Source organism: Python bivittatus, unplaced genomic scaffold, assembly GCF_059951505.1.
Source record: "Python bivittatus isolate LINGU-HERP-01145 unplaced genomic scaffold, Pbiv_v1 ctg000820_np1212, whole genome shotgun sequence".
In the NCBI taxonomy this organism is placed as follows: Eukaryota; Metazoa; Chordata; class Lepidosauria; order Squamata; family Pythonidae; genus Python; species Python bivittatus.
The window spans coordinates 820,838-839,005 of NW_028277107.1; the positions used below are offsets into that span (position 1 = coordinate 820,838).

At 43.3% G+C, this 18,168-nt stretch overlaps 1 protein-coding gene across 2 annotated transcripts; it reads right to left on the reverse strand.

The window, feature by feature from the left end:
• Positions 1-1,031: 1,031 nt before the first annotated feature.
• LOC103067752 (zinc finger protein 202-like) lies at positions 1,032-10,924 on the reverse strand. Of its 2 annotated transcripts, none has more exons than XM_088128910.1 (6): positions 10,690-10,924; positions 8,328-8,932; positions 7,912-8,026; positions 7,717-7,784; positions 6,246-6,375; positions 1,032-5,361 (listed from the first exon to the last, which is right to left on the reverse strand). In XM_088128910.1, the coding sequence occupies exons 2-6, from the start codon at positions 8,859-8,861 to the stop codon at positions 3,632-3,634; spliced, it is 2,577 nt and encodes an 858-aa protein (XP_087985036.1). In that variant the 5' UTR covers positions 8,862-8,932; positions 10,690-10,924; the 3' UTR covers positions 1,032-3,631. The 2 variants fall into 2 exon arrangements, with proteins under 2 accessions (XP_087985036.1, XP_087985037.1); XM_088128911.1 differs by having other exon boundaries at positions 5,220-6,049.
• Positions 10,925-18,168: the final 7,244 nt, after the last annotated feature.

Below are 18,168 nucleotides of genomic sequence, written 5' to 3' on the forward strand. Positions count from 1 at the left end.
AGATTGCTCACATTGTGGCAGAAATACGAAAAGATAGAGAAGAGTATGTTGAAGATTGGCATAATTCTAGGTGGGACTGGTCTTGGTTAACCTCCTGGCTGCCTAATTGTTCATGGCTGCGCCATCTTTTTATTAGCTTAGTAGTTGTAATTGTTTCTGGTTTATTAACCTGCACATGTCTTTACTGCTTCCCCATCTTTATTTCTACATGTAGCACCTGTACACGACCAAGTTCTCTGCAGAAAAACAAGTACCTCGTCTTGGTACAGAAAACCTTTCCTTACAAGGTTTAAATTCTTGGTTTGAAATATTAAGAATTTAAAAAGGGGGGACTGAAACCTTATGAAAAAGGGCTCTTAGTTTCCCTTATTTCTTTACTTTACTTTCCGCGGACCACGTGTCACGGGTGGAAAAATGGCCATGGACCACATGTCAGGGTGGAAAATGGCCGCAGACCACGTGTCATGGGCGGACAAATGGCCGCGGACCACGTGTCAGGGCGGAAAATGGCTGCGGACTACATGTCATGGGAGGGAAAATGGCCGCGTATCCTGTCCGTACCCCGAGCCAGAGTTCGCGCATCGAGGCACTTTTTCGTGGCCGGAGCTGATCATAACCTGAAAAGTTCGTTAACAGAAGCATTCGTAACCCAAGGTACCACTGTATTTTGACTTTGTGAGAGAGCGGATGCGAACTCAGCACTCTCTAATGATCAACGAAAACTCTAAATAGGTTTTTATTCTTAATAGGCCACGTGTCTACAGTAGATACAACAGGCAGATAAAGCCCCTCAAGTGAAACTCAGGGCATCCTGCGGAGGGCTGGGCGCGCTGATCGTAAGAGAGCTCGCAGGGGTGGACTGACCAATAGAGGAGAATATGTGCGGCTCAGGGTCGAATGGTGGAGTCCTTGGGGCTCTCTGAGCTTGGTTGTCTTCTTGCAAACGTTTCGTTACCTGGATGGGTTACATCTTCAGTGCTAGCAAGAAACGTTTCCAAGAAAACAACCAACCTCAGAGAGCCCCAAGTACTCCCCAGGGGTGGACTGCCCTGTATTCACCCGCCTGAGCCAATTCCCTTCTCCCTCCTGGAGACATTTGCTCTTTTAATTCGGTTGATAATTCCAAATTGATAGAGGGAAGCATACAGGATTTCAAACCTTTGGTTGACAACATTGGCTACAGTCAGGGCTTCTCTGATTTCTCACGGCTTACCTCCTGGTTACCAAACATTGCTGGCCTTTTATGATTTATAAGGCATGTATTTTTAGAGCATTATTAAATGCTTCACATTTCCAAATAGAAGGAGACTCCCCTACAAGAGTGGCGAAGGATTGTCCTTTTCTTCAGTGGACCTCAATAGGAACTCACAAGGGACTCCATGACTGACAAGGGACATTCCCTGTTGACACAAAGCTACTGAAATAAAATTGATGACTATTTTGACTTTGTGAGAGAGCGGATGCGAACTCAGCACTAATGATCAACAAAAACTCTAAATAGACTTTTATTCTTCATAGGCCATGTCTCTACCGTACATACGATAGGCAGATAAAGCCCCTCAAGTGAAACTCAGGGCATCCTGCAGAGGGCTGGATGGGCTGATCATAAGAGAGCTCGCAGGGATGGACTGACCAATGGAGGAGAATATGTGCGGCTCAGGGTTCAACTGTGGAGTCCTTGGCGCTCTTTGAGCTTGGTTGTTTTCTTGCAAATGTTTCGTTACCTGGCTGAGTTACATCTTCAATGCTAGCAAGAAACATTTGCAAGAAAACAACCAAGCTCAGAGAGCCCCAAGGACTCCCCAGGGGTGGACTGCCCTGTATTCAGCCGCCTGAGCCATTTTCCTTCTCCCTCCTGGAGACATTTGCTCTTTTAATTCGGTTGATAATTCCAAATTCATACAGGGAAAAAAACAGGATGTAAAAACTTTGGTTCACAACATTGGCTACAATCAGGGCTACTTTGATTTCTCATGGCTTACCTCCTGGTTACCAAACATTGCCGGGCTGAAGACAACACTTCTGGGAATTATGTGCTTGGTGGTAATAGAAATATTTGTTTGCCATTTTGCTCAGGGTTTACCCTCCTACTTGGGGCATTGTAGGGGATGCTCTTCTGTTCTCAAAGCAAGATCAACACCTTTCCCCAAGGCAGGGAACCCTAAACTTGATGCAAAATGGCCAAAAATATGAATCTGAGTCACAGGATGATGTATAGCTACAAGATTCCCTAACTGATTCTGCATAAAATATTCTGTTTTTGCACAAAAAGAAAAAGGAGGGATTGTGAGAAGTAAATCAAACTTCCCCCCCCCCCCAGGTCAGCAGGAAGTCAAAGCTTCCCATTTGTCTCACCCTACCATCGTTTATCTGAACAGCAATCAAGGCATATGATCAAATTATAGTAAGAACAGGCTCACCTAAAAAGATTAAAAATGTAGCAGGAAGAATTGGGAGTCCTTCACCCCAGCCCAGAATTAAATAACTAAAGACCTGGCTTGAAGGGCCAACATTCATTGAAGCTTTAATCAGATCATAAGAAGATTTCTTGTCTGAATTGATCTAGATGCCAATTAGACCATGCCAGGTAAGGGAACCACAGGAAACCCCAGCGCCCGAGGGCAGCTGACCTGAGAAGTCTCCCTTCTAAAGTTCCTACTAATTTCACCTCTCTTGGAATCTGGGAATCACCTTTTCCAAGAATTCCTCGAGGGCCGTCTTTCCTTCGCACCTTTCCAAGAACAATAGGATCTTATGATGAAGGCCATACTCAGGGAGATAAGCATTTCCTTAGCCCCCAGCAGGAGCGTGGGAAAGTTAGGAAGGTGAGACTGGCACCACCCTAAGAAATTCATGGTGTTTTGGTTTGCTGGTGTGGGAAGTTTAGATTCAGTCTGGAGAGATTCTGTCTTGGAGGTGGAAGCTAATAAGTGCAACAGAACTGTATATGTGCTGTCTCGTGGAGTTCTTTGGGCTGAACCTGACAGATCTGCCCTATAGGGCACTTCTAAAGGAACATCTGGAGAAACCGAGCATGGCTGCCCCACAGCTGATCCTCTTGTGTATTTGGCTCTCAGAAAATCAACTCTCTCTCTGCCTGTGTGTTTATTCCTGGATAGGAGACAAACCATGCCTTCTGGCACTGGGATAAACGTAAATTTAATAAAAAATAAATTTCTCTTATTGGTGTGCAATAGCATTGGCCACCTAAAATAACAGTAGGTTAAAAAATCCAGTTCATAATTAAAACGGCCCTTTTATTTTCAATGGTAAATTAATTTCTCTTGGGCTGCCAGTTGTGAGGATCAGACTCAAAGAAATCTTCTTTTCCCAGGTGAGTGTACACAAATAGAAAATGTATAAAATAAATCTAGAATTTACATGGATTCTCACCGAAACAGATATGCTTATGTGAAATTAGGTCATTCCTACTCGTGAAGCTCCTTCCATGCTCCACACATTTATATGATTTCTCCCCTATGTGGATCCCTTTATGGGAATTCAGATGACCCTTCTGAGTAAAACACTTTCCACACTCTGTGCAGTTATATGGTTCCTCCCCTGTGTGGATCCTTTTACGGGAAGTAAGATCCCTGCTAGTAGTAAAGCTCTTTCCACACTTCATGCATTTTTATGACTTTTCCCCTGTGTGGATCCTCTTATGGGAAGCAAGATTACTGCTCTGAGTAAAGCTCTTTCCACACTCCATGCATTTATATGGCTTCTCCCCTGTGTGGATCCTGTTATGGGAAGTAAGTTTACTTCTAGTACGAAAGCTCTTTCCACACTCTGTGCACTTAAATGGCTTCTCCCCTGTGTGGATCTGTCTATGGGCAACAAGTTGAGTGCTTCTTCTGAAGCTCTTTCCACACTCCATGCATTTATAGGGTTTCTCCCCTGTGTGGATCCTTTTATGCTGAATAAGCTTACTCCTCATTCTGAAGCTCTTTCCACACTCCATGCATTTATAGGGTTTCTCCCCTGTGTGGATCCTTTTATGCTGAATAAGCTTACTCCTCATTCTGAAGCTCTTTCCACACTCCATGCACTCATATGGCTTCTCCCCTGTGTGGATTCTTTTATGATGAGCAGTAAGATTACCGTTTCGACGAAAAGTCTTTCCACACTCCATGCATTTATATGGCTTCTCCCCTGTATGGATCCGTCTATGGGGAATGAGGTGACTGCTGCTTCTAAAGCTCTTTCCACACTCCAAGCATTCATGTGGTTTCTCCCCTGTATGGATCCTTTCATGGGAAGTAAGTTGACTCTTCTGAGTAAAGCTCTTTCCACACTCCAGGCACTTATAGGGTTTCTCCCCTGTGTGGATCCTTTTATGATTTATAAGGTATGTATTATTAGAGAAGCTCTTTCCACACTGCATGCATTCATATGGTTTCTCCCCTGTGTGGGTCCTTTTATGAGAAATAAGAGAACTGTTTGTGCTGAAGCTTTTTCCACATTCCATGCATTTATAAAGTTTCTCCCCTTTGTGGATTCTTTTATGGGAAGTAAGTTTACTTCTACTACGAAAGCTCTTTCCACATTCCAGGCACTTACATGGCTTCTCCCCTGTGTGGATCCATTTATGGGCAATAAGGTGACTGCTTGTTCTGAAGCTCTTTCCACATTCCAAGCATTCATGTGGTTTCTCTCCTGAATGGATCCTTTTATGGGAAGTAAGTTCACCCCTAGAACGAAAGCTCTTTCCACACTCCAGGCATTTATATGGTTTCTCTCCTGTGTGGATCCTTTTATGATACATAAGGGATGTATTTTGAGAGAAGCTCTTTCCACACTCCGTGCACTTATATGGCTTCTCCCCTGTGTGGGTCCTTTTATGGACAATAAGGTGACTGCTTGTCCTGAAGCTCTTTCCACACTCCGTGCATTTATGTGGTTTCTCCCCTGTCTGGATCCTTTCATGTGAAGTAACTTGTCGGCTTATTCTGAAAATCTTTCCAGATTCCAAAGATTTACATGGCTTCTCCCCTGTGGATATCCTTTTATGAGAGGTAAGGGACCCATTTTCACAGGAAAGAACAAAAGTCCAATTGTGATTTTTTCCATTCTCTCTGCAGATATAATCTTCTCCTTTGGTTTGGGTTGGAGAGTGTTCATTTACAACTAATCTGTCTTTTAATAGTCTTACACTTTTTCCAATATACTTTTCCTTTATTTTTTCTTGTTGGGGAAGAAAGCCTTGCGTCTCAGCATCCATGGAGCTTTCCTGATTCCAACTATTTGACTGGCTTCTCTCATGACCTTCTAGTTGCATCTCTAGTTCCTTGTCCATTCCACCTCCATGCCTGATCATTTCGAATTTTTCACTGGGATTTTTATCCTCATAGGCATGATCACCTTCAAAGGAAAAGAGAAATGAACATGATAGCAAGAGTGGGGGAAAAGATCAGACCGTAGGAGGTCATATGATTTTCCTTCTGAATTTTTGCCAAATTCCAGTATCTTGCACATTTGTATCCTTACAATCACATGGTATAGAAATGATAATTTCTATACTCATGAGCCATAAAAGCTTTGAAAACATCTACAGCATCCGGTTTGTTTAGAATCACCCTTATATAGTCAAATCAAACCCAGAATCAGTGTTGAGTTCAGGAAGAATCTGGGGAAACATCCAGGGAGGCCTTAGGAGAAAACCGAACATTTATCGGAAGGCGGTCAATAACAGGAAAGACCAGTGAGAACTAAATCATTTTTGAAATTTGTCCTTTTTTCCTACCCAAACTGCCGTACATTTGCTCTTCATTTTTCTCTGGCCAACATCAAACGGTTGCAGAGAAAATATTCTAGAGCTCTTGTATTAACCACGAGCAACACGTTTGCAATGGAAAAACAGCACAATTTTCCCCTTAACCCCAAGGCTCAGGATAGAAATCAAAAGGAAGACAAGTCATGAACCCAACAGCCTGAATAAATGAGAATCCTTCAGAGGACACACAGGGAAGCATCTGGACCCAAAAAGCTGAAATTGGTGGAATGGAGTTGACCATCTCCTCAAGCCAAGGAATGAGTTTCTCACTTATACCTTTAAAAAGAAATGGAAAAATTTACCAGATGAGAAATGGCAGGGGATGCATCTAAGCAGAGAGCCATTGACCTCCTTCCTTCCTTCGAGCAGAAGGCCAGATCTTTTCCTTCCCCGCCTCCAAGAGATGAGCTGATGGCATCTAACTAGAAAATGTCTTTCCAGACTCTCTGATGGGAGAGAAACAAACCCTTACCCAGAGAGGCCACATTCCTATAATTTTCCAGCGTGACTTCCCAATGCAGTGCTTTTTGGTGAGGATCCAGCTGAGACCACTCCTCCTTGGAGAAATACACAGCCACCTCCTCGAAGGACACAAGACCCTCCTGAACAAGGAAAAAAAGAACAGAACAGGCCAGGAGAATTTGCAAGATCTGTCCTATTCTTCACAAATTCCCAAAGCAAAGATACGCACTAAGTTAAATGGCAACGCTTGGTGGGATTCCAAGGTTTAGGTGAGAAAATGGAAAGAGCCAAAAGCTTTTGACTCAAGAAATATTTCTGGCAGGCTTGATCAACTTGATTGCTTCTGTAAGACTCTCAGTGCCATTCAGTGAAAGCAACCCCAATTTCCTTCTGGATCGATCCATCAAACGATCCATGCGCCCACCTTCAAAAGACTCTCAGTGTCCTGAGAGGAGAACTGGCAGATGGCCTTCAGAAACCCCACCTATCTCCAATCCTTCCTGTGTTTGCAGAAGAAAATCGGGGGGCAAGGAGATTCTTTGTAGCATTTCAGCAAGGGGCTTCTGGTGCCCCAGAAGGACTAGTCGTGCCCATGCTCAACAACTTCAGGAAAGTGCTGGGGGAGCACAGCCAGGGATTTGGGTGGGGGGCCAACAATATCCAGAGGCACACAAGCCGCGTTCTTCTCCTCCTCAGACTGCAAGAAAGGTGCTAGTAGTCTGAGCCGTTGGCTGAATGGGAGACAACAAAGCAGAGGGAATTTTCTGGGAAGGACATTTCTCAGCCTTTGCCAAGCTGGATTCTTTGGCCTCCAAATCCAGGTAGAAAAGAGAAGATTAGAAATTACTTTGCGAGGCAAAAGGGGCTTGATTATATGCTCTTTCAGAACAGTTTCTACTTAAAATCTTTTCTATCCGGCCATTTTCATTGGATGTTAATAGCCTGGCTCATGTCTTAATCTGATGTGCTTGTATTCCTTATCACTGGTTGGAAAAAGGGCTTTTTAAAAATGGCACTGTGCCAATCTGAGTATTTAGTTATTTTTGAGCAGGCTTCCACAATTCCAAGTCAAAAAATTTAAAAAAGAATGGGTCTCTGTTTAGTGGTTGCTATGGTTGTAATAATATTATTCCTATCACTTGAGGAACATTTTTAAACAATCAGTTATTGTAAACAAATACTAGGAAGAGTAACTAGCAGAAGGTGAGTTAAGTACCAGTCTTAAAAAAACAGATTTCCTAATTAGAATCTCAGGGAACGAATTACAAACCCTTTTATCCGAACCACAGACTTCAGAGCAGGCTATTGTGACTGAGAGCAATCTGTATCTTCCATTCCCCATTCAATGTTGCTCAAGGACAAGAAAACACCCAGGCCCAAAAAAGGGGGGGAAATGGAAGGAGAGAGTCCTACATACACCAGCTTCACTGCCTGAAGGAAAGGGAGAATACAAATTCAATAGATAAATTTCCTCTTCTTACTGGAGCTGGAGGTTCAGCCACTGTTTCAGCTGCACCAGAAAGAGCAGGCAACTTTGTTTGAGTCTTCCCTGTGAGGGAGAGAGAATTTTAAAGTGCAGAATTAATAAAATAGGAGGAGGCATTCTAGAGAAGAGAAGACATAGAGAAGATGAGACAGCTGGGATCTCTCTGGGGAATGGGAGGTCCTTCACTTACCTCCTGAGGTGTCCTGACTTTGATCTTCCTGAGAGATCCTTCTGAAAAACAGCTCTTGAGGGGGACTGGATGGATTCCTCCTTCCCTCAGGATCTCTGATGTCCACAGCGAAGGACTTGAAATAGGAGACAGGAGAAAAGAAGAAGAATTAAAAGACATCCCACAATATGAAGTGGATTCTTGTTCTCTGTACACAACTTCAAAGCCCCCAGTGTCCATAAGCAAGGCTGGAAAGTGAGAAAGGAACGGCTGTCCCAAATCTATCTTCTAGAATGGATAACGCAACAATGTCCTACAAGAATTAGTGAAACATATCCACATATTACAAATGCCAGAAAACTCTCGTTGTGAGGGGTTAAAAATTCAAGCAGATCCCTTCAGACCCCTTCTGGGCTCCCAAAATGAATGTCTCTCACCTGCAACTCAACCTGCTCCTTTTGGTCCTCTGCCTGGCTCAGGAGGAAGCCTTCCACCAGGGCCACTGCCTGGGAGCTGGTCTCTGCTCCACACTCCCGCACCCATCTCTCCATCTGCAGGGGCAGAAGGGCCAGGAATTGCTCCAGAACAACCAGGTCCAGCACCTGCGCCTTTGTGTGCTTTTCTCGTCTCAACCATTGATGACAAAAGTAGTGGAGACGGCTGGAAAGCCCTCGGGGACCCTCAGCCTCCTGGTACTGGATGCTCCTGAAGGTCTGGGGCTGAATGTCTGGATGGGTGGTTTCCTCCTCTAGGATCTTCTGCCCAGTTCTTGCCCAGATCTCCCCACAGCTCCCAGGGTGAACAGCAGAATGGCCTTCTCCACTTCCCTCACTTGCTAAGAGTTGTGTCTCCATTCTTTCTCTGTCCTGTAACGCAACTCCAAAGGGGTCCAGGGAAAGTTGTGGATCTCCAAATGCCTTTTCATTCATAGGACTGTTCCTGTAGCTGCAGGAATGACCACAGCAGGCCATTCAGCCCTCTTTGCCCAAGGGAGAATTTTGTCTGTATGCGAAGACCTACAAAAGGCTTCCAGGTTGTGTGTCTGAGATGGGAAAGAATAGAAATTCCAAGAATTAGCAAGTGATGGATTTCACCATTGAACAACACTCATCCCCATGGAAGGCGCCATTTTTCTGAGTTGGTATAGGACTGGGGTGGCATTGAGCAGATAGGAACTGAGGCCCGGGGAGCTGATTGGCATACCTGAACCTTACCTCTTGAGGGTTGCATACTACTAAGCTGCAAGAGGATGATAACAAGTGGTTATTTGTGTGTTTTTCTCTGTGTGTTGCAAAATAGGGGATTGAGAGGTTTGGCTGTTGTGGATACTTGGCAGGGAGGGTGCTCTGGGGAGGGGAAGATTAGGTTTTGAGATGTTCAAAAACCACAATTGCGAGACCACCGGCTGACCTAGTTGTAACCTGAAAGTTAATTAGCATAGTGAAACACACACCCCTTAGGTGGAGATTTTAGAAAACATAGAACATGCTAAGCTCATTATGGGATGGTAGTATGCAACATGGAACCAAGCACGCTTGCCCGACAATGTGACAAAATGCAAGCGATTCAATTTTTCCTGTAGTTACTTCCTCATCCGGGAAATGCAGTACATTTGACAGAAAGCTTCGCTCGAGGCTCCTCTCCTTGGAGAGACGGGACCTCTTTGCCGAAGCGCTTCAACAGAGTTACCAGGAGACTTCCCCTGACTGGCTGCTGTTGCCTGCCGGTAAACGAATCTGGCAGCCTTTGTGGCCAAGAGTCCAGTGTTTATGTGCTTCTGTGTGCGTAGTGTATGTGTGTGTGGTGCAAAATAGGGGACTGACTTCCATCAAGGACTTGGAATGCCCAATAAATGCATCTCGGAGCATTTCCTGTTTTTTTCTCAGAAGGAAGGGTTGGCTTTTTAAAAACCCGTATCTACATTTCCCTTCAAGCGGGATTCACACAACATGCCAAACCCCAAACAGGTTAACAAACCCCCAAAGTCCAGTTCAGATACAATGAAATGCCAGCGAAATGATCCTGGCTCGGGATGCTCCATTTCCCTTTCTCCAGGGTTGGCTTTTAAGAGCCAAGTCACACCAGGACACCCAGGCGGGTTCAGACAACCTGCCCGAAGCCCAAACAGACCCCCCAACCGCAGGGGCTGCATTCACACAAAGCACAGGGCTTGCAGGAACTGTAAGGTCCGCTGGCCTGGATTCTATGATTTCCAATGAGATTCCAGACAGAGGTTCTTCCAAAGCAAATACAGCTTTTATTTCTGGCCAGAAGCAAAGCAGGGTGGACCACTCTCTGTCCGGCTGGCAGAGAAAAGACAGAGAACAGCCACACCTAGAACAGTTTGCAACAGCTTTTATCCCTTTTTGTCATCAGGAAACATCTAGGAGGAGGGACACACACACACACCCGTGTGCCCGCCTTCCAAGGCTGTCAAAGCATTAGCTTAAGCAGCATAAACCAATCGTTAAGTTATTAGTTCTCATTTGCTACCGGGGGTCATAAAGCATTGCTAAGTTTTTGGCTGAGAAAACTAACTTATTGCAGAGGATGTGGTTACATAATGTGGTTAAAGAACAATAGGTGCAAAGGTTCATGCATGCTCAGGAAATGCGTCCAGGAGCTTGAAAGCAAGACATTAGTTTAACTACATCTTTGCATTTCCTTTTCTACCTCTGCAAAGTGTTAAAAATGTCCCTTCACAATCAGCAGAAGCTTGAGGTACAGAAGCAAAATAAGCAGTTAGTCTAACCATTCCTTACAGAACGAAGCTTAAGAGGCTTTTCCTGCTTCACTCACCCTCCTAAGACACGTTGAACTGCAGAGGATCCAAACTATTTCAGCCTCATCAGCGCGTGGTGAGAATGCAGGTACAATCTCGGGCACCTCCTTCCTTGCAGGGCTTTTCTTCTTTCCTGCTGGAGATTTCCAACAATGCAAATTCTCCTTCCTCCCCCAGGGCCTCCTCTGGATCTCTTCTCTACAAGACTTTCCTGCAGCCTTTTACAGCCTGCGAAGCTCAAAGGGTTAAAGAGAGAGAGCGCAGCTTCCTAGAGAGGCAAGAAGTAGTGATGTCACTCCTTTCCCACCTTCCTCTGAAAAGACACCTGTGGCCATTGCCCTCCAGTGGCCCAATGCTGAAGCGCATGTTGTCGCCTCTCTTTGCAGAGGGAGCCCCCTGGTGGATGCCGTGTGCAATGCAGCACCTAATGCAAAGAGGGGAAAAAGGGTGTTATTTCCATGGGATCAGGAGGAAGAGGCTGTGGTGTCCCCGCCCCCCCCCCCCCCCCCCCGTTGATCCGGAAGCCTTCTCCATCCAGCTGCTTTTGGCAACTTTAGAATATCTCCAAGCTTCCATTTTTAAGAAAGGTTCTGGAGAAAGTTGCTTCCTCATTTAGAGGGAGCAGATGGAGCAAAGCAGCAGACAGGAAATGGAATTCAGTATTTTTCTTACTTAAGAGAGTAAAAATAATCTTTTTTTTTTTATAAATTTTTTATTTTTTACAACAAACACAAACAAACAATAACATAAAAAGCATAAAAAAAACCATCTTCCATTTTAAACCGTGTGTCAGCCAGTTACCAATCATTTGTGCCATCCTTTCATAATCTTCACTCATCATTTATATAAAATCTCATGTCATCTATCTAACACATATTTATATATTTATCAATTATCAATTATTATTCATTTGTTACTAGTCTATAACACCAGCTTTCATAATAGGATTTATATCATTTTTATCCATTGATTATATATATATAATTTGCTGGAGGTAAATGCCACCTATAAAACATCTTATACAGATTTTCTTTATATGCAGTTGACATTGTCATTTTATAGTTTTGAGACCATAATTTTTGCCACTTCTCTAAATCAATTCCGTATCCAAAATTTTTCCCCCATGCGATCATTGTATCTTTAACCTGTTCTTCCTCCATCTTAAATTCTAGTAAATGTCCATAAAGTTTTTTAATCACCTTTTCATCAGTACCCATCAAAATTTTGTCTAAAACAGTCAGCTCATCATAAATACCTTCTGCTTTAAAATCTTTATCGAATCTAGATTGTATTTGCAAATATGAGAACCAGTTCATTTTTATACCTTGTTCTTCCAACGCTTGCATAGTTTTAAGTTCACCCTTTTCATTCAATATCTCAGTATATCTAACTGTTTGTTCCTTTTTATATGTTATTGAATAAGAAAAGGCTTCAATAGTGGATATCCATCGTGGAACTTTTAAATAATATTGTCTTCTTGTCTTCTCCCAGTTTAAAAACAATGCCTCTCGAATATAATGCCTTCTAAAGTAGCCCTGTGTTTTCGTTCCCTTATACCATAAGAAAGCATGCCAGCCCAACAACAGGTCATGTCCCTCTAAGGTCAATAGTCTATTATTTCTTAAAGTTATCCAGTCCTTTACCCACATCAGATTTGTCGCCTGATAGTATAATTCCCAGTTAGGCAAGGCAAACCCACCTCTTACTCTTGCATCTTGTAGTAATTTAAGCTTTATTCTTGCCTTTTTACCCTGCCAGATGTATTTCAATACAATTTTATTTAAATCATCAAAAAACTCTTTCCCTAAACGAATTGGAATTGTCTGGAATAGATATAAGATCCTAGGCAATATATTCATCTTAATAGTGGATATTCTCCCAATCATTGATAATTGTAAATTCTCCCATTTTGTCAGATCTATTGCAATCTGTCGTTTAAGTTTAACATAATTATCCTCCTTCAATGTACTACATCTTGGTGTAATATATATCCCTAGGTATTTAACCCTGTTTGTGACTATGCAAGCGTTGGAAGAACTAGGTATTTAACCCTGTTTGTTATTTCCAAGACTTCTTCCAATTCTTTCTTTTGCCTTGCTAACATATTCTTTGTTAATATCTTTGTTTTATCTTTGTTTATTTTTAATCCTGCTACTTTTCCATATTCTTCTATCTTTTCAATTAATTTAGGTGCTGTTTCCAGTGGGTCCTCTAGTATAAATACTAGGTCATCTGCGAAGGCTTGCAATTTGTACTCTTCCTTTTTGATCTTCATTCCTTTTATTTCTTTCTCTTCTCTTATATTCCTGTTCAACACTTCTAATGTTAAGACAAACAACAAGTGCGATAGTGGACAACCTTGTCTCGTCCCTTTTGTTATGACTATCTGTTCTGTTAAATCTCCATTTATCATAATTTTTGCAGTCTGCTTGTGATATATTGTTTCAATGGCTTGGGTAAATTTTCTACCAAAGCCCATTTGTTCAGTAAAAATAATCTTGTTTTGATTCTGTATCCCATAAAAGAGGTGAGTGGGAAACTCTGACAGGCTTTCAAGATTCTGTTCTTGAGTTCCACAACAACATCGCAGAGCTCCCATAGCCTCTGTGGTGTCCAGTTCCTGACCCTGATCAAAGTGGAAATGCAAAGCACTCCTGGGGGCAGCCCAGCTATTCAGAAATAGGACAAAAATGTACCTCCCTCCCCCTTCTCTGAGCTAATGCTCCTCTGAGGTTGCCTAGGTCTTCCTGAGAGAAATGACCACTTTTTCCTAACTGACGTCCATTTCCAGCAATCACCTTTTTTACCTTAGAGGGGAAGGAAGCTCCCCCCCACCACCCCACAGCTTCAGGTCTGATAGACTGGAAGGAAAGTGTATCTTTTGAAAAACAGGATCAATATCAGAGATTACATGATTCGTTACATGGTTGAGCATGCGCACTTAATAAGTAACATCCCATAATAACATTACATATTTCCAACCCATAGATGTGACGGTGCCCATGATGACCTGTGGTTTTCTGCATCTGGGATGCCTGGGGGCCTTGGGGCCTTTGTTATGTTAAGTCTTGTCTGGGCTTATATCTGCCTTTTCCTGCTTTAAGCAGTCTGCATGCTTAATCGCAGAGCTCCTTGACATGTCCTGTGAAGGAATGTGAGTATAAGGGTGTATCCTTGACATGTTCTGGTGGGGAGTGCGAGCCTGATAGCTTATGACCCCAGTCTGACTCCCATTTTATTAATTAACTCCCCTTTTGCTGATATCACCACCTTGAGATCAGCCCCTCAGACAGAGTTGCCAGTAAACGGACGTCCACCTTCATCTTCCCTGTTCACAACACACTAACCCCTCACACACCCACTTACGACATACAATGTGCTTTTCTTTGCTTCCGTCTATGTGGATCGTCTGCTGCCTTTCAAAGGACCACCTCGCCCAGCCCTTCCGCCTTCATTGAGACCCACTCCCAGCAGTTCAAAGCAGTCCACACAGACTTCCAACTTCCTCTACTGAAGGTTACCACTTCCTGACCACAGGAGCTGTCCTGGGCCTTTCCACGGAGAGGAGATTTCCTCTCCTCTGACCCAGAGCTCCATGAAAAGGCCCAGAATCCCAGATGTGATGGAGGGTGGAAATACGGTTAGGTCTCCTACCCCCACACCACCCCAATGGCTCAAGTATGTATGGCTTTGCTTCACGTTGTGAACTGGCTTTACAAACCGTACACCAGCACACATGCCTCAAGAAGAGAAATGAAAAGGAGAAAAGGTCAGTTCCAAAAGAGAAATCAAAGTACAAGAGGAGTCTCTATGAAAGTACTTTAAAAAAGATTAAATATGTGGCATGTCAGGAATGCACACCACCAAGTATAGAATTCTAGTCATCATTCAGATTTTATTGCCCATTGGCAATACTTGGTTATGCCGTCTCTTCTCTTCTCTTCTCTTCTCTTCTCTTCTCTTCTCTTCTCTTCTCTTCTCTTCTCTTCTCTTCTCTCCTCTCCTCTCCTCTCCTCTCCTCTCCTCTCCTCTCCTCTCCTCTCCTCCTCTCCCCTCCCCTCCCCTCCCCTCCTCTTCTCTCCTCTCCTCTCCTCTCCTCTCCTCTCCTCCTCTCCTCTCCTCTCCTCCTCTCCCCTCCCCTCCCCTCCCCCCCCCCTCCTCTTCTCTTCTCTTCTCTTCTCTTCTCTTCTCTTCTCTTCTCTTCTCTTCTCTTCTCTTCTCTTCTCTTCTCTTCTCTTACATTGGTTCAGTAGGAATTTGTGGAACAACCAGGGGCAGAGAGGAAGACAAAAATCAAAAGGGGAGAGTTAAGGAAAAGAGCAGCCTTACATATTCAGCTAGAGTATTAGCTATGTTAGAAGTTTTTATATATTGCATACACATATATTTCATATTTAGTATTTGTTGTTCAGTCGTTAAGTCGTGTCCGACTCTTCGTGACCCCATGAACCATATTGCGCCAGGCCTTCCTATCCTTCACTGCCTCCCTGAGTTTGCTCAGTTTCATGCTCATTGCTTCAGTGATGCTATCTAACCATCTCACCCTCTGCCATCCTCTTCTCCTTTTGCCTTCAATCTTTCCCAGCATCAGGTTCTTTTCCAAAGAGTCCTCTCTTCGCATTAGGTGACCAAAGTATCTGAGCTTGAGCTTCATTCTCAATCCTTCCAATGAGCAATCAGGGTTGATTTCCTTTAGGATTGACTGGTTTGATCTTCTAGCAGTCCACGGGACTCTTAAGAGTCTTCTCCAGCACCACAGTTCAAAGGCATCAATTCTTCGGCGCTCAGCCTTCTTTATGGTCCAGCTCTCACAGCCATACATTACTACTGGAAAAACCATAGCTTTGACTATGCGGATCTTTGTCGGGAAGGTGACGTCTCTGCTTTTTAATATGCTACCTAGGTTTGCCATAGCTTTCCTCCCAAGGAGCAAGCGTCTTTTAATTTCATGGCTGCAGTCTTCGTCTGCGGTGATCTTGGAGCCCAAATAAATGAAGTCTGTTACTGCTTCCATTTCTACCCCTTCTATTTGCCAGGAATTGATGGGTCCAGATGCCATGATCTTAGTTTTTTTAATGTTGAGTTTCAAGCCAGCTTTCGCACTCTCCTCTTTCACCCTCATCAAGAGGCTCTTTAGTTCTTCTTCATTTTCTGCCATTAGGGTGGTATCGTCTGCATATCTGAGGTTGTTGATGATTCTCCCTGCAATCTTAATTCCGGCTTGTGATTCTTCCAGCCTGGCATTTCTCATGATGTACTCTGCATATAGGTTAAATAAGCAGGGTGACAGTATACAGCCTTGTCGTACACCTTTCCCTATTTTGAACCAATCGGTTGTTCCATGACCGGTTCTAACTGTTGCTTCTTGGCCCGCGTACAGATTTCTCAGGAGACAGGTAAGATGGTCTGGTACCCCCATCTCTTTAAGAATTTGCCACAGTTTGTTGTGATCCACACAATCAAAGGCTTTTGCATAGTCAATGAACAGAAGTAGATGTTTTTCTGGAATTCTCGTGCTTTCTCCATGATCCAGCGAATGTTGGCAATTTGATCTCTAGTTCCTCTGCCTCTTCGAAACCCAGCTTGTACATCCGGTAGTTCTCGATTCACATACTGCTGAAGCCTAGCGTATAGGATTTTGAGCATAACCTTGCTAGCATGTGAAATGAGTGCAATTGTGCGATAGTTTGAGCATTCTTTGGCATTGCCCTTCTTTGGAATTGGAACGTAAACTGACCTTTTCCAATCCCGTGGCCACTGTTGTGTTTTCCAAACTTGCTGGCATATTGAGTGCAGCACTTTAACACCATCATCTTTTAGTATTTTAAATAACTCAGCTGGAATACTGTCATCTCCACTAGCTTTGTTGTTAGCAATGCTTCCTAAGGCCCACTTGACTTCACTCTCTAGGATGTCTGGCTCAAGGTCCGTGACCACACCAGCATGGACATCGGGGACATTAAAATCTTTCTTGTATAGTTCTTCTGTGTATTCTTGCCACCTATTCTTAATCTCTTCTGCTTCTGTTAGGTCCCTGCATTTTTTGTCCTTTATCATCCCCATCTTTGCACTAAACGTTCCTTTGGTATCTCCAATTTTCTTGAAGAGATCTCTAGTCTTCCCCATTCTATTGTTTTCCTCAATTTCTTTGCATTGTTCATTTAAGAAGGCCTTCTTATCTCTCCTTGCTATTCTCTGGAAATCTGCATTCAGTTGCTTATATCTTTCCCTTTCACCCTTGCTTTTCGCATTCCTTCTTTCCACAGCTATTTGTAAAGCCTCATCAGACAGCCATTTTGCTTTCTTGCATTTCTTTTTCTTTGGGATGGTTTTAGTTGCTGCCTCCTGTACAATGTTACGGACCTCCGTCCATAGTTCTTCAGGCACTCTGTCTACCAAATCTAATCCTCTAAATCTATTCATCACCTTCACTGTGTACTCACAAGGAATATGATCTAAGTCATACCTGAGTGGTCTAGTGGTTTTCCCTACATTCTTCCATTTAAGCCTAAATTTTGCAGTAAGAAGCTCATGATCTGAGCCACAGTCAGCTCCTGGTCTTGTTTTTGCTGTCTGTATAGAGCTTCTCCATCTTTGGCTGCAAAGTATATAATCAATCTGGTTTCGGTATTGACCATCTGGTGATGTCCATGTGTAGAGTCGTCTCTTGTGTTGTTGGAAAAGAGTGTTTGCTATGACTAGCTTGTTCTCTTGACAGAACTCTATTAGCCTTTGCCCTGCTTCATTTTGTGCTCCAAGGCCAAACCTGCCTGTTATTCCGATTACTCCTTGACTTCCTACTTTAGCATTCCAATCCCCTATGATGAAAAGGACATCTTTTTTTGGTGCTAGTTGTAGAAGGTGTTGTAGGTCTTCATAGAACTGGTCAACTTCAGCTTCTTCGGCATCAGTGGTTGGGGCATAGACCCAATGTTCTTCCCTTTCTAGCTCCATCCTTTCCTGCAAACCCCCCAGTTTTACTCTCTTAAATCTCTCTTAAAGATCTTTGCGATCTTACCTATCGTGCATAAGGAGGGAAAGTGACATTTTGAACATAAAAGCAAAGAAACCTCTCGGTTCCAAGCCACAAATTATTGCAACAAATTAGAAGAGAGTCCACTCTGAATTGGTGCTATTTGAATTGAATTAGTGTCAGGCCGGCTCTACTCCACTCCCATTAACCTACAAAATTTATGAAGGAACACTGAGAATTAATCTGCAAATATATACTAATTCACACTGACCTTTTTCCAAGCTGAAGCCCTTTTTAGCACTCATGATAGGTTTAACATTGCCCTACTGAGTGTTATAATGCGCTCAATGGTTGTCCGTAATTATATAATGCAAATGACATTTGCTTTTTTTGTTTGAGCGTATTCCCTCAGATGTTCCTCCTTTTTATCATGCTCCTCACACATCTGTGTCCCTAAAATGGCAGTGTAAACCCCTCCTCCTTTGGTCCCCAAGTTCCTCTTTCTGTCTTTGCTGCCTGTCAC